General features: G+C 43.4%; 1 protein-coding gene across 3 annotated transcripts in view; it reads right to left on the minus strand.

Annotated features, from left to right (window-relative positions):
• The window catches only part of SYCP1 (synaptonemal complex protein 1), a 433,751-nt gene that overhangs the window by 107,514 nt on the left and 311,178 nt on the right, over positions 1-15,059 (minus strand). For all 3 annotated transcript variants that reach the window (XM_075850715.1, XM_075850716.1, XM_075850717.1), the window contains exon 20: positions 1,354-1,426. In XM_075850715.1, coding sequence (XP_075706830.1) covers positions 1,354-1,426 — 73 coding nt within the window. The remainder of the gene's footprint in view (positions 1-1,353; positions 1,427-15,059) is intronic.

Genomic DNA, 15,059 nt, shown 5'->3' on the forward strand with positions numbered 1-15,059 from the left:
GCTCACGACATTCTTTTGGTGAAAAAAACGGGCCCCATTGCAGGGGCCTGTTTTTTTTCTACCAAAGGCAAGTCGCGGCAGTTGCCGGGCCCCCCTTTCAATTAGGTTTGGCCGGGCCTCTCACATCAGTACCCATAATACCCCCCCTGATGGCGGCCCTGGGTACCATGATATAGTGCTGGACGGAGTACCGTTAACAGGCGGTGCCACGGTAGGGGGGCCCAGAAAATTTAGCTGTAGGGGGCCCTGAAATTCCTGATGGCGGCCCTGACTCCGGCTGCCTCCAGGCGCCGGACGATGTTGCCGGAAGCAGATGGCTCCGGTCAAAGAATAGCGGCCGAGCTGCAGTATTGCAGCTTTGCTCCTATTCAAGTGAATAGTAGCAGAGCTGCAGTTCCACCGAACGGCCGCTATGCAGTTGTTGAAGCCATCTGCTTCCAGCTCCAACTACTGTATTCCGTGGCAGATGGAGGCAGCCGGAGTTGCGGATCGGTCCGGTTGTCGGACACGCACCGATCATATAGTTCATCAGTTTTCAGAAAGTGGACAACCCCTTTAACGTTATTTTTACATCGCAGTGAAAGACAATAAAATCAGAGCCCCCCAAAAATTGAGGAATTGGTTTTTTTTTCCATTCCACCATGCAAAATATATTTTTAAAGTTTTTCAGTACATTATGTAGGGAAAAAACAAAATATAAAACTGGCTGAGAAAGGAAGGAGTTAAAGGGGTTCTCTCATCAGACAAAACCCCTTTTATATTAAAGCTATCGTGGCCCTAATAGATCATATGGACAGGGGTTGTCTTTATGGGACAACCCCTTTAGGGTATGTGCACACACACTAATTACGTCCGTAATTGACGGACGTATTTCGGCCGCAAGTCCCAGACCGAACACAGTGCAGGGAGCCGGGCTCCTAGCATCATACTTATGTACGATGCTAGGAGTCCCTGCCTCTCCGTGGAACTGCTGTCCCGTACTGAAAACATGATTACAGTACGGGACAGTTGTCCTGCAGCGAGGCAGGGACTCCTAGCATCGTACATAAGTATGATGCTAGGAGCCCGGCTCCCTGCACTGTGTTCGGTCCGGTACTTGCGGCCGAAATACGTCCGTAAATTACGGACGTAATTAGTGTGTGTGCACATACCCTTAAGAAAAGTCTTAAAAGGCCAATTTCAAACGTGATGGATTTTTTATGGATTCCGCAAAGAAAATTACAGTACGGTACATGTGAATGGGGTTTTCAAAACCCCATTCATATGTAGTGGAATAAATCATTATTATCTTCAAACTACATGTTTATTTGTTGTAAATGTGTATTAGTGCACAAAGCATGGTTCATTAAATACCTTCTCTTCGTGCTGAATGCTGCAGTCTTTGTCCTTGACTTTCAGTTGCTCCTTTAAAGACTCATTCTCCTTCCTAAATATGATGAAAATAGATAATAATAGATTATTAAATAGATTGTTACAATACAGTGCAAAAAAGGTTTGTAACAAAAGTCAATGCTGCAATTTAAATGGTCACTCCAATTATATTTTTATTCAATATACTTCTAGTACATAATCAATTGTAATATACTATATTCCCCTGTTTTTCACCCCGTAATGTGGCTTGTTTCTGCGTTATGGCGACAGGTCTCACTGCATTCCATAGCTCAAACATGGGAAGATTGTATAGTGCACGTACTGTGCGTGCATGATTCTTAAAGCTGGCCATACAATTAGCATAAAAGCCACCAATTTGTCCATCCAACAATCTAATGTGTATGAGGGACTCCTGACCCTTCACCATAGGCAGATGTTGGAGGAGAGACGAACCGGTCATGATGAATTTCAACATGTACAATCCTTTTATCGCACAGGGGATAAACCGCTGCCACAGGTGTCTAGAAGCTAAATATTTCAATCCCCAATTTTAAATAAACATGTTTATCATGAAGTTGGGGTATAAAGCTGTTGCCATTTGGCTGGCTTAACACATGTATAAAGTATTTGCATGTTTGTACATGAATCTTTTGCCTTTATTTTTTCCAGTAAGGGTATGTTCACACGGCCTATTTACGGACGTAAATCGGGCGTTTTTGCCCCGAATTACGCCCGAAAATAGCGCCTCAATAGCGCTGACAAACATCTGCCCATTGAAAGCAATGGGCAGACGTTTGTCTGTTCACACGAGGCGTATATTTACGCGCCGCTGTCAAATGACGGCGCGTAAATAGACGCCCGCGTAGAAGAAGTGACCTGTCACTTCTTTGGCCGTAATTGGAGCCGCTATTCATTGACTCCAATGAATAGCAGCGCTAATTACGGCCGTAATTGACGCGGCGTTCAAGCGCCTGCACATGCCGGTACGGCTGAAATTACGGGGATGTTTTCAGGCTGAAACATCCCCGTAATTTCAGCCGTTACGGACCCCCGCCGTGTGAACATACCCTAAAAGTCGGTGGTGAATTAAAGTTTTAAAATCCATTTATGGAGCAGGTTACATATAAAAAGAAACAAAAAAAAAACAACAGGTTCTGGTATAAAAAACATCTGGTGCACGAAGGCTCCCTGCACACGCTGCAAATTTGCTTTGCTTTGGCCTTAAAGTGCCAAAGAAAGGCGCATAGTAGAACAGCTGTGTGTGAATTTAGAATTCAATATTTTTTTACTTAATAAAAAGGCAAATCAGTTGTTTGGCAACACTGTTTGGAGGAGAACAATTAGCTAACTGGGCTGTCTTCCTGATGCACAGTCTGCAAATCCGTTGTCAAAAAGACTGAAAAGTTGTGTGTTGCAGAGTCCAACATCAAGCCAGATGTTTTGTCAACAAAAATAATTCTAAAAACTAAAGTTTATGCCACATGGAGTACACGCATACCACAAAGGTACAAGTTTTAGATCTAGGCATCATTGATTAAGAAATGAAAGATTATAGACCATACATGAGAACGCTTGCGTAACATGTCAATTCTTGGGAAGGGTTATATGGTAAAAGAGCTATTTGATAAACACACTTGTGTGATGTGTAGGAAAGTTCATATGGTTAAAGAGAATGTGATCACCTCATCTCCTTTTTGCCAGATCTCTCATACCATATTAGTACATATGGGTTAAAAATTGGTTTCAATGAATCTCTATAGACCCAATGCTATAACAATCCAGGCCAAAAGCACATGGACGCACAGGCCAAGACACACCCTGGGGCCAATGAACGCACATACACACATAGGTCCGGGGAGGGGTTATGTACCTTCAACATGACACTTTGAGGACACAAACATAAACAAAGAATGACAACTGCATACGTAAGACTATTTACTTTTCTCCTGTAATTGCAAACTGTTCTATACTTACCTGTATATTTTCCTATGTGTCTCTTTCTGTATTTCTTTATGTATATTTATTACAACATTACTGCATTTAACCCGTTAGTGACCGCCAATACGCCTTTTAACGGCGCTGCATCAGGATAAAGTAAACAGAGCAGGGAGTGTCAAATCTCCCTGCTCTCAGCTGAGGGCTGGGAGCGTCCCTGCTCTGCCGGGTGAGATCGATATTAGTATCGATCTCACCCGTTTAACCCTTCAGATGCGGTGCGCAATAGCGTACACCGCATCTGAGTGGTCTTGGAGAGATGGAGGGAGCTCCCTCTCTCTCCCACCGACACCCGGCGATACGATCGCCGAGTGTCTGTGTCTCTAATGGCAGCCGGGGGCCTAATAAAGGCCCCCAGGTCTGCCTGGAGCGACTGCCTGCTAGATCATGCCGGAGGCATGACCTAGCAGATGCCTGTCCGTTTTAAACGGACAGGCAGTAATACACTGCAATACAAAAGTATTGCAGTGTATTACAATAGCGATCAGAGAATCGCATATTATAGTTCCCTAGTGGGACTAGTAAAAAAGTAAAAAAAAAGTTTAATAAAGTTAATGAAAAAAAAAAAGTGAAAAAAAAATGAAAAACCCAGCTTTTCCCCTTACACAATGCTTTACTATTAAAAAACCAAAATAAAGTAAAACAGTTACGCATATTTGGTATCGCCGCGTCCGTAATTACCCTGACTATAAATCTATAAAATTATTTAACCCGCACAGTAATCGCCGTAAAAAAATTAATAAACTATGGAAAAATTGCTGTTTTCTGTGAATCCTGACTTTAATTTTTTTTTATAAAAAGTGATCAAAAAGTCGCATCTACTCAAAAATGGTACCAATAAAAACTACAAGTCTTCCCGCAAAAAAACAGCCCTCATACAACCGCATCGGCGAAAAAATGAAAACGTTACGGCTCTTCAAATACGGAGATACAATGACAAATAATTTTGAAAAAAAAACGTTTTTACTGTGTAAAAGTAGTAAAACATACAAAAACGATACAAATTTGGTATCGTTGCAATCGTAACAACCCGCTGAATAAAGTTATGGTGTTATTTATATCACACGGTAAACGCCGTTGATTTAAGATGCAAAAAAGAGTGGCGAAATTTCAGGTTTTTTTCTATCCCCCCCCCCTCAAAAAAAAGTTAATAAAAGTTAATCAATAAATAATATGTCCCCCAAAATGGTGCTATTAAAAGGTACAACTTGTCCCACAAAAAACAAGACCTTATACAGCTATGTCGACGCAAAAATAAAAGAGTTATAGCTCTTGGAATGCGACGATGGAAAAACGTAAAAAATGGCTTGGTCATTAAGGTCTAAAATAGGCTGGTCATTAAGGGGTTAAATAAACTAACATTTTTGTATAAGTATCGTATTCATCCTATTATATACTGAAGAATATTGAAGTAACCACAATAAATATTTAACATTGGCGAGCCTCCATTGCAGCCTCCATTTATATTCCTTCTCTTTTTAAATATGATGGCTTGAGTAGATTTCTGGACTCTTTACAACAAGGGCTGATTGTCCCTTTTTTCTCATGGGGGATTTTAATAAAATCATGGACATAAAATTGGATAGGCTTTCAGCCTCAAATACACAAGCTTTACATATGTTACTATTAAATAAATGCACTAGGGAACTGGATTGGATTGATGTGTAGAGGGAGATACATCCCCCACAGAGACAATAGCATACCTCCCAACCGTCCCGGATCCAGCGGGACAGTCCCGGTTTCTCACCGCTGTCCCGCCGTCCCGAGCGGTCTGCAAAATGTCCCGTTGGGCGCTGCATCAAAACAGCTGATCGCTGCTGACTGCAGCAGCGATCAGAAGAAGGCAGGAGTCTTGTGGCGGTGTTCTCACTAGGATCGATGCCTGCACGGGAGTGGAGCAGTACAGTCACCTGACCTGTCATCTGACCTCACCGGTCAGGTGACTGAACTGGTCCACTCCCGGGCAGGCATCGAAACCAGTGAGAACGCCGCTGCAAGACTCCTGCCTTCTTCTGACGGTGAGTGGAAGCAGAGAGGAGAGTGGCAGCAGTAGGGCCGGCTTCCTCTACCGCTCTGGCGGCATTGTGGCACAAAGTATAAGGGGGTTGTGTTGCGCTACCTACAGGGGGACTGTGTGTGGAGCAATGTACAGGGGGGCTGTGTGTGGAGCTATCTACAGGGGGGCTGTGTGTGGAGCTTTCTACTGGGGGACTGTGTGTGGAGCTATCTACAGGGGGGGGCTATGTGTGGAGCTATCTACAGGGGGGCTGTGTGTGGAGCTATATACTGGGGGGCTGTGTGTGGCGTTATCTACTGGGGGGCTGTGTCTGGAGCTATCTACAGGGGGGGCTGTGTGTGGAGCTATCTACAGGGGGGCTGTGTGTGGCGCTATTTACAGGGGGCTGTGTGTCTAGCTATTTACAGGGGGGCTGTGTGTCGAGCTATCTACAGGGGGGCTGTGTGTGGCGCTATCTACAGGGGGGTGTGTGTGGCGCTATCTACAGGGGGGCTGTGTCTGGCGCTATCTACAGGGGGGCTGTGTGTGGAGCTACGTACAGGGGGCTGTGTGTGGAGCTATGTACAGGGGGGCTGTGTGTGGAGCTATGTACAGGGGGGCTGTATCTGGCGCTATGTACAGGGGGGCTGTATCTGGGGCAATCTACAGGGGGCTGTGTGTGGAGCTATCTACAGGGGGGCTGTGTGTGGAGCTATCTACAGGGGGGCTGTGTGTGGAGCTATCTACAGGGGGGCTGTGTCTAGCGCTATCTACAGGGGGGCTGTGTCTGGATCTATCTACAGGGGGGCTGCATCTGGTGCTATGTACAGGGGGCTGTGTGTGGCGCTATGTACAGGGGGGCTGTATCTGACGCTATGTAAAGGGGGGCTGTGTCTGGAGCTATCTACAGGGGGGGCTGTATCTGGAGCTATCTACAGGGGGGCTGTGTCTGACGCTATCTACAGGGGGCTGTGTGTGGAGCGATCTACAAGGGGGCTCTGGTGGATTTTTCAATTGACTGGTAGGGGGAATTTTTTTTTTCCAGTTGTGTAACTCTGCTATCGGTCAATTGAAAAGTCATTAACCACCACATGGTCTCCCTCTTGACTTTCATTGTTCTCAGCATTTTGGTTTGTCCTGCAGCTGCTGCCGCCGTGATGAGCAAATGTTATACCCAAGTTAGGAAAAGTAACATAAAGACGACATAACCGGATCCATAATATCTGTGATATCCAGACAGTCTAGAGATCCGCAGTGAGAATTTGCGCGTGTTATTTGCAGAGGGATCTGGCCGTGATTTGATGTGTTTATGCGGGATATTGGGCGTGGTTAGGGGCGTAGCTTAAAATGTCCCTCTTTTCCGAATTCAAAAGTTGGGAGGTATGACAATAGTATCTAAAACACATAAATGACTCTCCAGGATTGATTTGTTATTTCGAAACACGCTATCTATCAAATTAGTTGAATATATACAGTGAAGGAAATAAGTATTTGATCCCTTGCTGATTTTGTAAGTTTGCCCACTGTCAAAGACATGAATAGTCTAGAATTTTTAGGCTAGGTTAATTTTACCAGTGAGAGATAGATTATAATAAAAAAAAAACAGAAAACCACATTGTCAAAATTATATATATTTATTTGCATTGTGCACAGGGAAATAAGTATTTGATCCCATTGGCAAACAAGACTTCATACTTGGTGGCAAAACCCTTGTTGGCAAGCACAGCAGTCAGACATTTTTAGTAGTTGATGATAAGGTTTGCACACATGTTAGATGGAATTTTGGCCCACTCCTCTTTGCAGATCATCTGTAAATCATTAAGATTTCGAGGCTGTCGCTTGGCAACTCGGATCTTCAGCTCCCTCCATAAGTTTTCGATGGGCTAGGCCACTCCATGACCTTAATGTGCTTCTTTTTGAGCCACTCCTTTGTTGCCTTGGCTGTATGTTTCGGGTCATTGTCGTGCTGGAAGACCCAGCCACGAGCCATTTTTAATGTCCTGGTGGAGGGAAGGAGGTTGTCACTCAGGATTTGACGGTACATGGCTCCATCCATTCTTCCATTGATGCGGTGAAGTAGTCCTGTGCCCTTAGCAGAGAAACACCCCAAAACATAATGTTTCCACCTCCATGCTTGACAGTGAGGACGGTGTTCTTTGGGTCATAGGCAGCATTTCTCTTCCTCCAAAAACGGCGAGTTGAGTTAATGCCAAAAAGCTCCATTTTAGTCTCATCTGACCACAGCACCTTCTCCCAATCACTCTCAGAATCATCCAGATGTTCATTTGCAAACTTCAGACGGGCCTGTACATGTGCCTTCTTGAGCAGGGGGACCTTGCGGGCACTGCAGGATTTTTATCCATTACGGCGTAATGTGTTACAAATGGTTTTCTTGGTGACTGTGGTCCCAGCTGCCTTGAGATCATTAACAAGTTCCCCCGTGTAGTTTTCGGCTGAGCTCTCACCTTCCTCAGGATCAAGGATACCCCACGAGGTGAGATTTTGCATGGAGCCCCAGATCGATGTCGATTGACAGTCATTTTGTATGTCTTCCATTTTCTTACTAGTGCACCAACAGTTGTCTCCTTCTCACCCAGCGTCTTACTTATGGTTTTGTAGCCCATTCCAGCCTTGTGCAGGTCTATGATCTTGTCCCTGACATCCTTAGAAAGCTCTTTGGTCTTGCCCATGTTGTAGAGGTTAGAGTCAGACTGATTAATTGAGTCTGTGGACAGGAGTATTTTATACAGGTGACCATTTAAGACAGCTGTCTTTAATGCAGGCACCAAGTTGATTTGGAGCGTGTAACTGGTCTGGAGGAGGCTGAACTCTAATGGTTGGTAGGGGATCAAATACTTATTTCTCTGTGCACAATGCAAATAAATATATATATTTTTGACTATGTGATTTTCTTTTTTTTTTTATATATAATCTATCTCTCACTGGTAAAATTAACCTAGCCTAAAAATTCTATACTGTTCATGACTTTGACAGTGGGCAAACTTACAAAATCAGCAATGGATCAAATACTTATTTCCTCCACTGTATACTTTGGTAGTCAGGGGCTCTCAGACCACTTAAGGGGGTTTTCAGAGTTAATAAAAAAAATTGGCCAATGTAAGATGGATGCAAAAAAAAAAAAAAAAGAACCATTACTTACCTCACATATCGTTCCAGCGCTGACTCTGACTTTGTATTAACATAGCTGCAGTGATGACATGCCTGTATACCCACGGGAACTCTGCAGCCAAGCACTGGCTTCAGCGATCCTATGCCATATAACCCACTTAGACCAGTGATTGGCTGCAGCGATTATGTGGGTGAACAAGCACATTACATCTGCAGCTATGTCAGGGGAGGAACAGAAGCAGCGGTGCTGGAACAATGGGGATCCGTGCCTTGAGCAATGTTTTTTTTTTGCATCACTCCTACCGTGGACAATTTTTAAAATAACTCGGAAAACTCCTTTATTGTTAATTTGCAGTATAATACTAACACTTAAGTCTAGGGAGGGTTATGGTGGCTAGAGATTTAGCCACTTATGGTTACTTTTGTTCCCTACCCACAATAAGATAAGATATCTTCCGAACTGATGCGATTTTTCAAACGCAATATTGGTTCCATGTCACCGCTTATTGTGTGGGACACCTATAAAGCATTCATTGGAGGTCTTCTCCATAAAGAAATTAGTAACTATAAGAAAAAAAATAAAGAGGGATTGTCAGATCTAGAGGCCATAAACGGTTATTTAGAAGATAAGCATATATATATATACATATATATATATATATATATATATATGTTATGGTTATACATCTGGACAAGGTATGCTGCCAATTTCTTGTACCAGATTTTACTCTCTCATGGCACTATATGGTTTCAACACCTGATCATTGAGGTCAACCACCCCCAATAAAAAATGTTATATGCCTGAATGCACACAGGCTTCATCATGAATTATCTGAAACCACGTGTGGGGACAGGGGTATACAGACATCTTTTTTGTCTCTAAATTTGTGACACAGGTTCCCATCCTGCAGCAATGCCCTGCTTTCGCTAATTGGTAGGGAATGGTCAATGTGGGTCTTGAGAAGTGGCCTCTGATTTTTTTGCACCGTCCCACATGCCACGGTTTTATTGTCTTTTAGACATTTGAACAAGAGTACACTTGTGTACCAGTTGTCCAAGTACAAGTTGTACCCCTGATCAAGCAGTGGGTGAAGGAGGTCCCACACGATCTTCCCTGTTGTGGAAAGGACAAGGGGACAATTTAGGGGCTGTATTGTCCTGTGGTCCCCTTCAAATCCGGAAATCATGTGTGAATACGGTCTCCCATTCACAAAGTTCCTATATTTGTATCCCGTATCTGGTGCGCATATTTGGCAAATATTGGCAAAACTTCAGCCTGCCCTTAAAGTGCAACAGGGATTCATTTATTTTTGAGGGGAGTAGACTGATGAAAAATTTGGGGGTAAAATGTTAATGAGGGGCCTAGTTTTAAAAAGTGTCAAAAAGTCTCAAAATACGGAGCTGTTTTCAAGAGAAAACAGCTCCTGATTTTCAGAAGTTTTTTGTGCCATTCGCGATTGACTTTGGCTGCCCTGGAGGAACTTCTGCGGGAACAAATTCCATCAGAGCAAGGTGGGTTTCCTAACTCAATTGTCTCCAGATCCAAAAGATTTCCCCCCTTGTCCCTGTGTCCTCAAGTGGAAATCTTCACAAAACTTGTGATGGAGGATTTTAAACAAATCTCCATCAACAAGAAACATGACAATCTCACAGCCGCACAACGTGTGGCTTTGAAGTCTTTGCAATCACTTGAGGACGTGGTATTTAAAGCAGCGGACAAGGGGTAAAACATTGTGATCTGGTCAGTCAAACAATATGAAAAAGAGGCCTTCCGTCAATTACGTAACAAGGAGACATACCATAAATTGAGTCCCAATCCCCTAAGCACTTTTTCTTTGGAGCTAGCTAAAGTCTTGAGTAGGGCCTTCGAAAAAGGGATTATCCCTAAAAAGACACTGGATGGCCTTCTAGTTGAATTTCCTAAAACTCCTACTTTTTATCTCCTTCCCAAGGTTCATAAAAATATCAAGGACCCCCCAGGCCGACCGATTGTGTCAGGGATTGGAGGTCTGTGTGAACCAGTATGCAAATTCATCGATTTTTACTTGAAACCTCTAGTTGAGTGCCTGCCATCATATGTCAGAGACACCACAGAGGTACTCAAGAGAATTGACGGAATATCGTTGGAGACGGACATGCTACTGGTCACAGCAGACGTAGAGTCCCTTTACACGTGTATTAGACACCAGGACGGTATTGGGGCGGTCCGCTTCTTCCTTGGGATGAGCAACCGGGACAGCCAGTTGTGTTATCTGATAATTGAACTGCTGGAGTTTATCCTGACTCATAATCTATTTGTCTTTAAGGACAACTTTTACGTCCAGAAACAAGGCACTGCCATGGGGCGGCGTGCGCGCCGTCATATGCCAACCTGTTTCTGGGCCTTTGGGAGAGGCAGGTTGTGCATGGTGACAGCGCCTGCGCCGCGGACCATGTGCAGTGCTGGTTACGCTATATTGATGACGTGTTCATCATCTGGCAAGGTACAGAGACACAACACGCCAGCTTTATGCATAATCTGAATATTAATACCTGGAACATAAAGCTGACGTTCGTCCATGATAGGCAAAAGGTGGACTTTCTGGACGTATCTATTGAGGTGGACAATGAAGGGAGATTACAGACCGACGTCTTTAGGAAAGAGACGTCGGTTAATTCCCTGTTACATGCTACATCAGCACATACCTACTCTACAGTCAAAGCTGTCCCGGTGGGTCAGTTCCTAAGGATAAGGCGGATCTGCTCTTCAGATCCTAGGTTTGAAACTCAAGCACAGGATCTAAAAGAACGCTTTAGGGAGAGAGGTTATAGCCATCGATGCATTAAACTGGGATATAATAGGGCTAAAAGAGTGGAACGGAAACATCTACTTAACCCACCCTTGATAGAACAGAAGAAGGAATCACCTAGTGTGATTAGGTTCATTTCCACTCACAATAATCAATGGCAGATCATGAGAGACATACTGCGGAAACATTGGCCTATTCTGCAACTAGAACCAACATTAACTCCAGCCCTATCTCCTCATCCTCAAATGACAGCGAGAAGAAGTAGGAACCTAAGAGATATATTGGTGCAGAGTCACTATGTCCCTAAACGAGAGAACCCTTTTTCGGCTAGAGGCCCTACTCAAGGTTGTTTTCCCTGCGGTGATTGCGTCGCATGTCCTAATGTACTACGTATTACAACTTTTGACTCTGTTAAGGATGATAGATGTTTTAAAATCCTGCAGTACATTTCCTGCAGCACCACTCACGTAATATATTATGCTACATGTGACTGCCCCAAGGTGTATGTGGGCTTAACCTCTAGGCAGTTAAGATTACGGGTCCGGGAACACGTACGGGACATATCTGCAGCAAAGGATATAGATGATCTGACATTGTTAAAAACTATCCCCAGACATTTCAAATTAAAACACGGATGTGATCCCAAAACATTTCGCGTACGTGGTATTGATCGAATACATTGCGGTGTCAGAGGTGGAGATGTCAAGAGGACACTTGCACAAAAAGAGTGCAGGCGGATAGTTACATTGGGTACCATGACTCCTCATGGTCTCAATGAAAATTTGAGTTTTTCCGCCTACCTATAAAAATTTCTCTCTATAATAATTTCTCTCTGCCTATTCATTTAGGATATTTCTCTCTTTTATAAATATTCCCTTCAATTTTAAGTGTTATTATTTGTTATTAATGCCTGTTCTTTTCGCATTGTCGTGTTTAGATGACTGGGTGACTTTATTTCGCTGCCACTCTGATATATCCTCTGATAATATGCTGGACACAGGACTCAAGTCAAGTTTTTTGTGCCACTCGCGATTTTCACAGCGTTTTTTTACGGCCGGTTTTGGAGCTTTTTCCACTAGAGTCTATGGAAAGCGGCTCCAAAAACGTCCCAAGAAGTGTCCTGCACTTCTTTATCACGGCCGGTAAAAACGCAGTGAAAAACACAGTCGGAACAGAACGCCGCTTTTCCATTGAAATCAAAGGGCAGATGTTTGGAGGCGGAGCTAATACATACACAAAAAGAGCGTGTTTTCAAACACTCGCTGCCATTGCCATAATATCTGTCATGCCGTCATGCTCACTATCTCCCTGACGAGCCAGCAAACCTGGTGAAACGCGTAGGAGAAGGAGCTGTAGTTAGAATTTACGAACTATATTACAGGGACATGTTCCAGAGACAACAGGGTCGTTCTTTTTAGAACAGGTGCCAGGTACGTTGTCAACAGCTAGGAATACATTAAGCTATAGGGACAGGCAGAATACCATTTTGTAACGCCTATGATTCTGAGCAATCCTGCTGTACACACTATGGAACGGAAATTGAGTATTTGGCAAGCTGAATACTAAGCTGTGTATTTGCTATACGTCATAATAGCACAATTGATACTATTATTGTTATGATTAAAAATTACAAGTTATATTTTATATATTATCCCTTCCGCTATATATTTGTTGGGGTGTATTTTTTACCCCCCGGCTAAGAATGCACTGTGATTGGTGGCTCTGAACAGACCCACCAATCACCAGCAATGGACCGCTGCTACTGGTCCATTGCCGGTCACATGGGGCATGGGGCAGGGAGGGGGAGACCTTTGTAACCGTTCCCGGACTTTACTACAAGTCCCGGGAATACTTTTTAAAACTTAAATGATAAAAACAATGTGATCGGTGGATCTGTACAGATCCACCGATCACCGGCTTTAGACCGCTAATCGGGGTCCATTGGCGGTGACTCTGGAGTGTTAGCTGACAGGGACAGCTTCTCTCCCAGTTCCCGCTGCACACAGTCACCGGCTGTGTACACCGGGAACAACTCAGTAACTATACATCCTCTTGCGGGAAGTAACCTCCCTCGACAACGTATAGTTACTGACTCGTGCAGGTAGAAGTTAAGGTGCCAGTGGCACAATTTTATGTTTGTGGGAAAGTAAGAGAGATCCAGGGAGGGGGAATTATTAAGGAACATAAGAAGAGAAGGGCTAGGATGCTAGCAAAAAAGTAATCTAGCCTAGTGTGAGGTGTGGGTGGGAGTAGAAGGTAAACTGTTTGAGCGCTGGGTTGCGTATTTACCATAAGGTGAACAGGGAGGATCTGCGGATAAGTTGTCGAAAAGATCAGCAACAGAGTCCCCATCAATCTTTTTGGGGAAAGTATGTGAGCAGCTGGAAGGGTGTCTGGACGGCTTTCTGTGCATTGACCTGCTCAAGGACTGCAGATGTTAAATGGTTCTAATGCAACTGTATGGCCAATATTTCAGTGAAATCTGCAGGGGTAGAGGCTGGGAAGTGGTAGTGTGCAGCGGAGGAAAATCTGCATACATCTAACCTTTTATTATAGTAGTGGCCACAGTAGTGCATCGGAATCTACCAGGAGGTAGTGGGCCATAGTGATAACTATGGCCGCGGGTTGCTGTGCATAGGAGGAGGATTTAGAGGGCTATTGGTGCATTTTGTTCTCTATTACATGCAGGACTAGCAGTTATTAGCAGAGATTTTTAGCACCGAGGTACTGGAAATTCTACGGAGCACGACTTACCTCATGATTAGTAAGACACGCCCCAGAACTTTTACATTTTTATTGTGGTTTTAAAATGCATAGCATTCTATATTTTTCAATACCCTATAAAATTATAGCCAGATGTTAACCTGTCAAACCTATGCTTAACCCCTTCCCTCTTTAGCCACTTTTGACCTTCCTGACAGAGTCTCATTTTTCAAATCCGACATGTTTCACTTTATGTTGTAATAACTTCGGAATGCTTTAACCTATCCAAGCGATTCTGAGATTGTTTTCTCGTGACACATTGGACTTTATGTTACTGGCAAAACTTGCTCGATACATACAGTATTTAAAAATGTGAAAAACACCAAAATTTTGTGAAAAATTGCTAAATGTTTCTGCTTGTAAGACAGGCAGTTATACCACACAAAGTAGTCGCTAATTAACATCCCCCATATATCTACATTAGATTGACATCGTTTTTTGAACATCCTTTTATTTTTCTATGACGTTACAAGGCTTAGAACTAGAGCAGCAATTTCTCACATTTTCAAGAAAATTTCAAAAGGCTATTTTTACAGGGGCCAGTTCAGATGTGAAGTGGCTTTTAGGGCCTTATCTATAAGAAACCTCCAAAAAGTCACCCCATTTTAAAAACTCCAACCCTCAAAGTATTCAAAACAGCATTTAGAAAGTTTCTTAACCCTTTAGACGGTTCACAGGAATTAAACAAAAGTAGAGGTGAAATTTTCAAATTTCATTTTTTGTTGTTGCAGAAATTCATTTTTAATCCATTTTTTTGTAACACAAAGTTTTACCAGAGAAACACAACTCAACATTTATTGCCCAGGTTCTGCAGTTTTAGGAAATATCCCACATGTGGCTCTAGTTTGCTTATGGACTGAAGCACAGGCCTCAGAAGTAAAGGTGCACCTAGAGGATTTTGGGGTCTCCTTTTTATTAGAATATATTTTAGGCTCCATGTCAGCTTTGAAGAGCTCTTGTGGTACCAAAACAGTGGAAACCCCCCAAAAGTGACCCCATTTGGGAAACTACACCCC

This window comes from Rhinoderma darwinii, chromosome 2 (assembly GCF_050947455.1).
Source record: "Rhinoderma darwinii isolate aRhiDar2 chromosome 2, aRhiDar2.hap1, whole genome shotgun sequence".
In the NCBI taxonomy this organism is placed as follows: domain Eukaryota; kingdom Metazoa; phylum Chordata; class Amphibia; order Anura; family Rhinodermatidae; genus Rhinoderma; species Rhinoderma darwinii.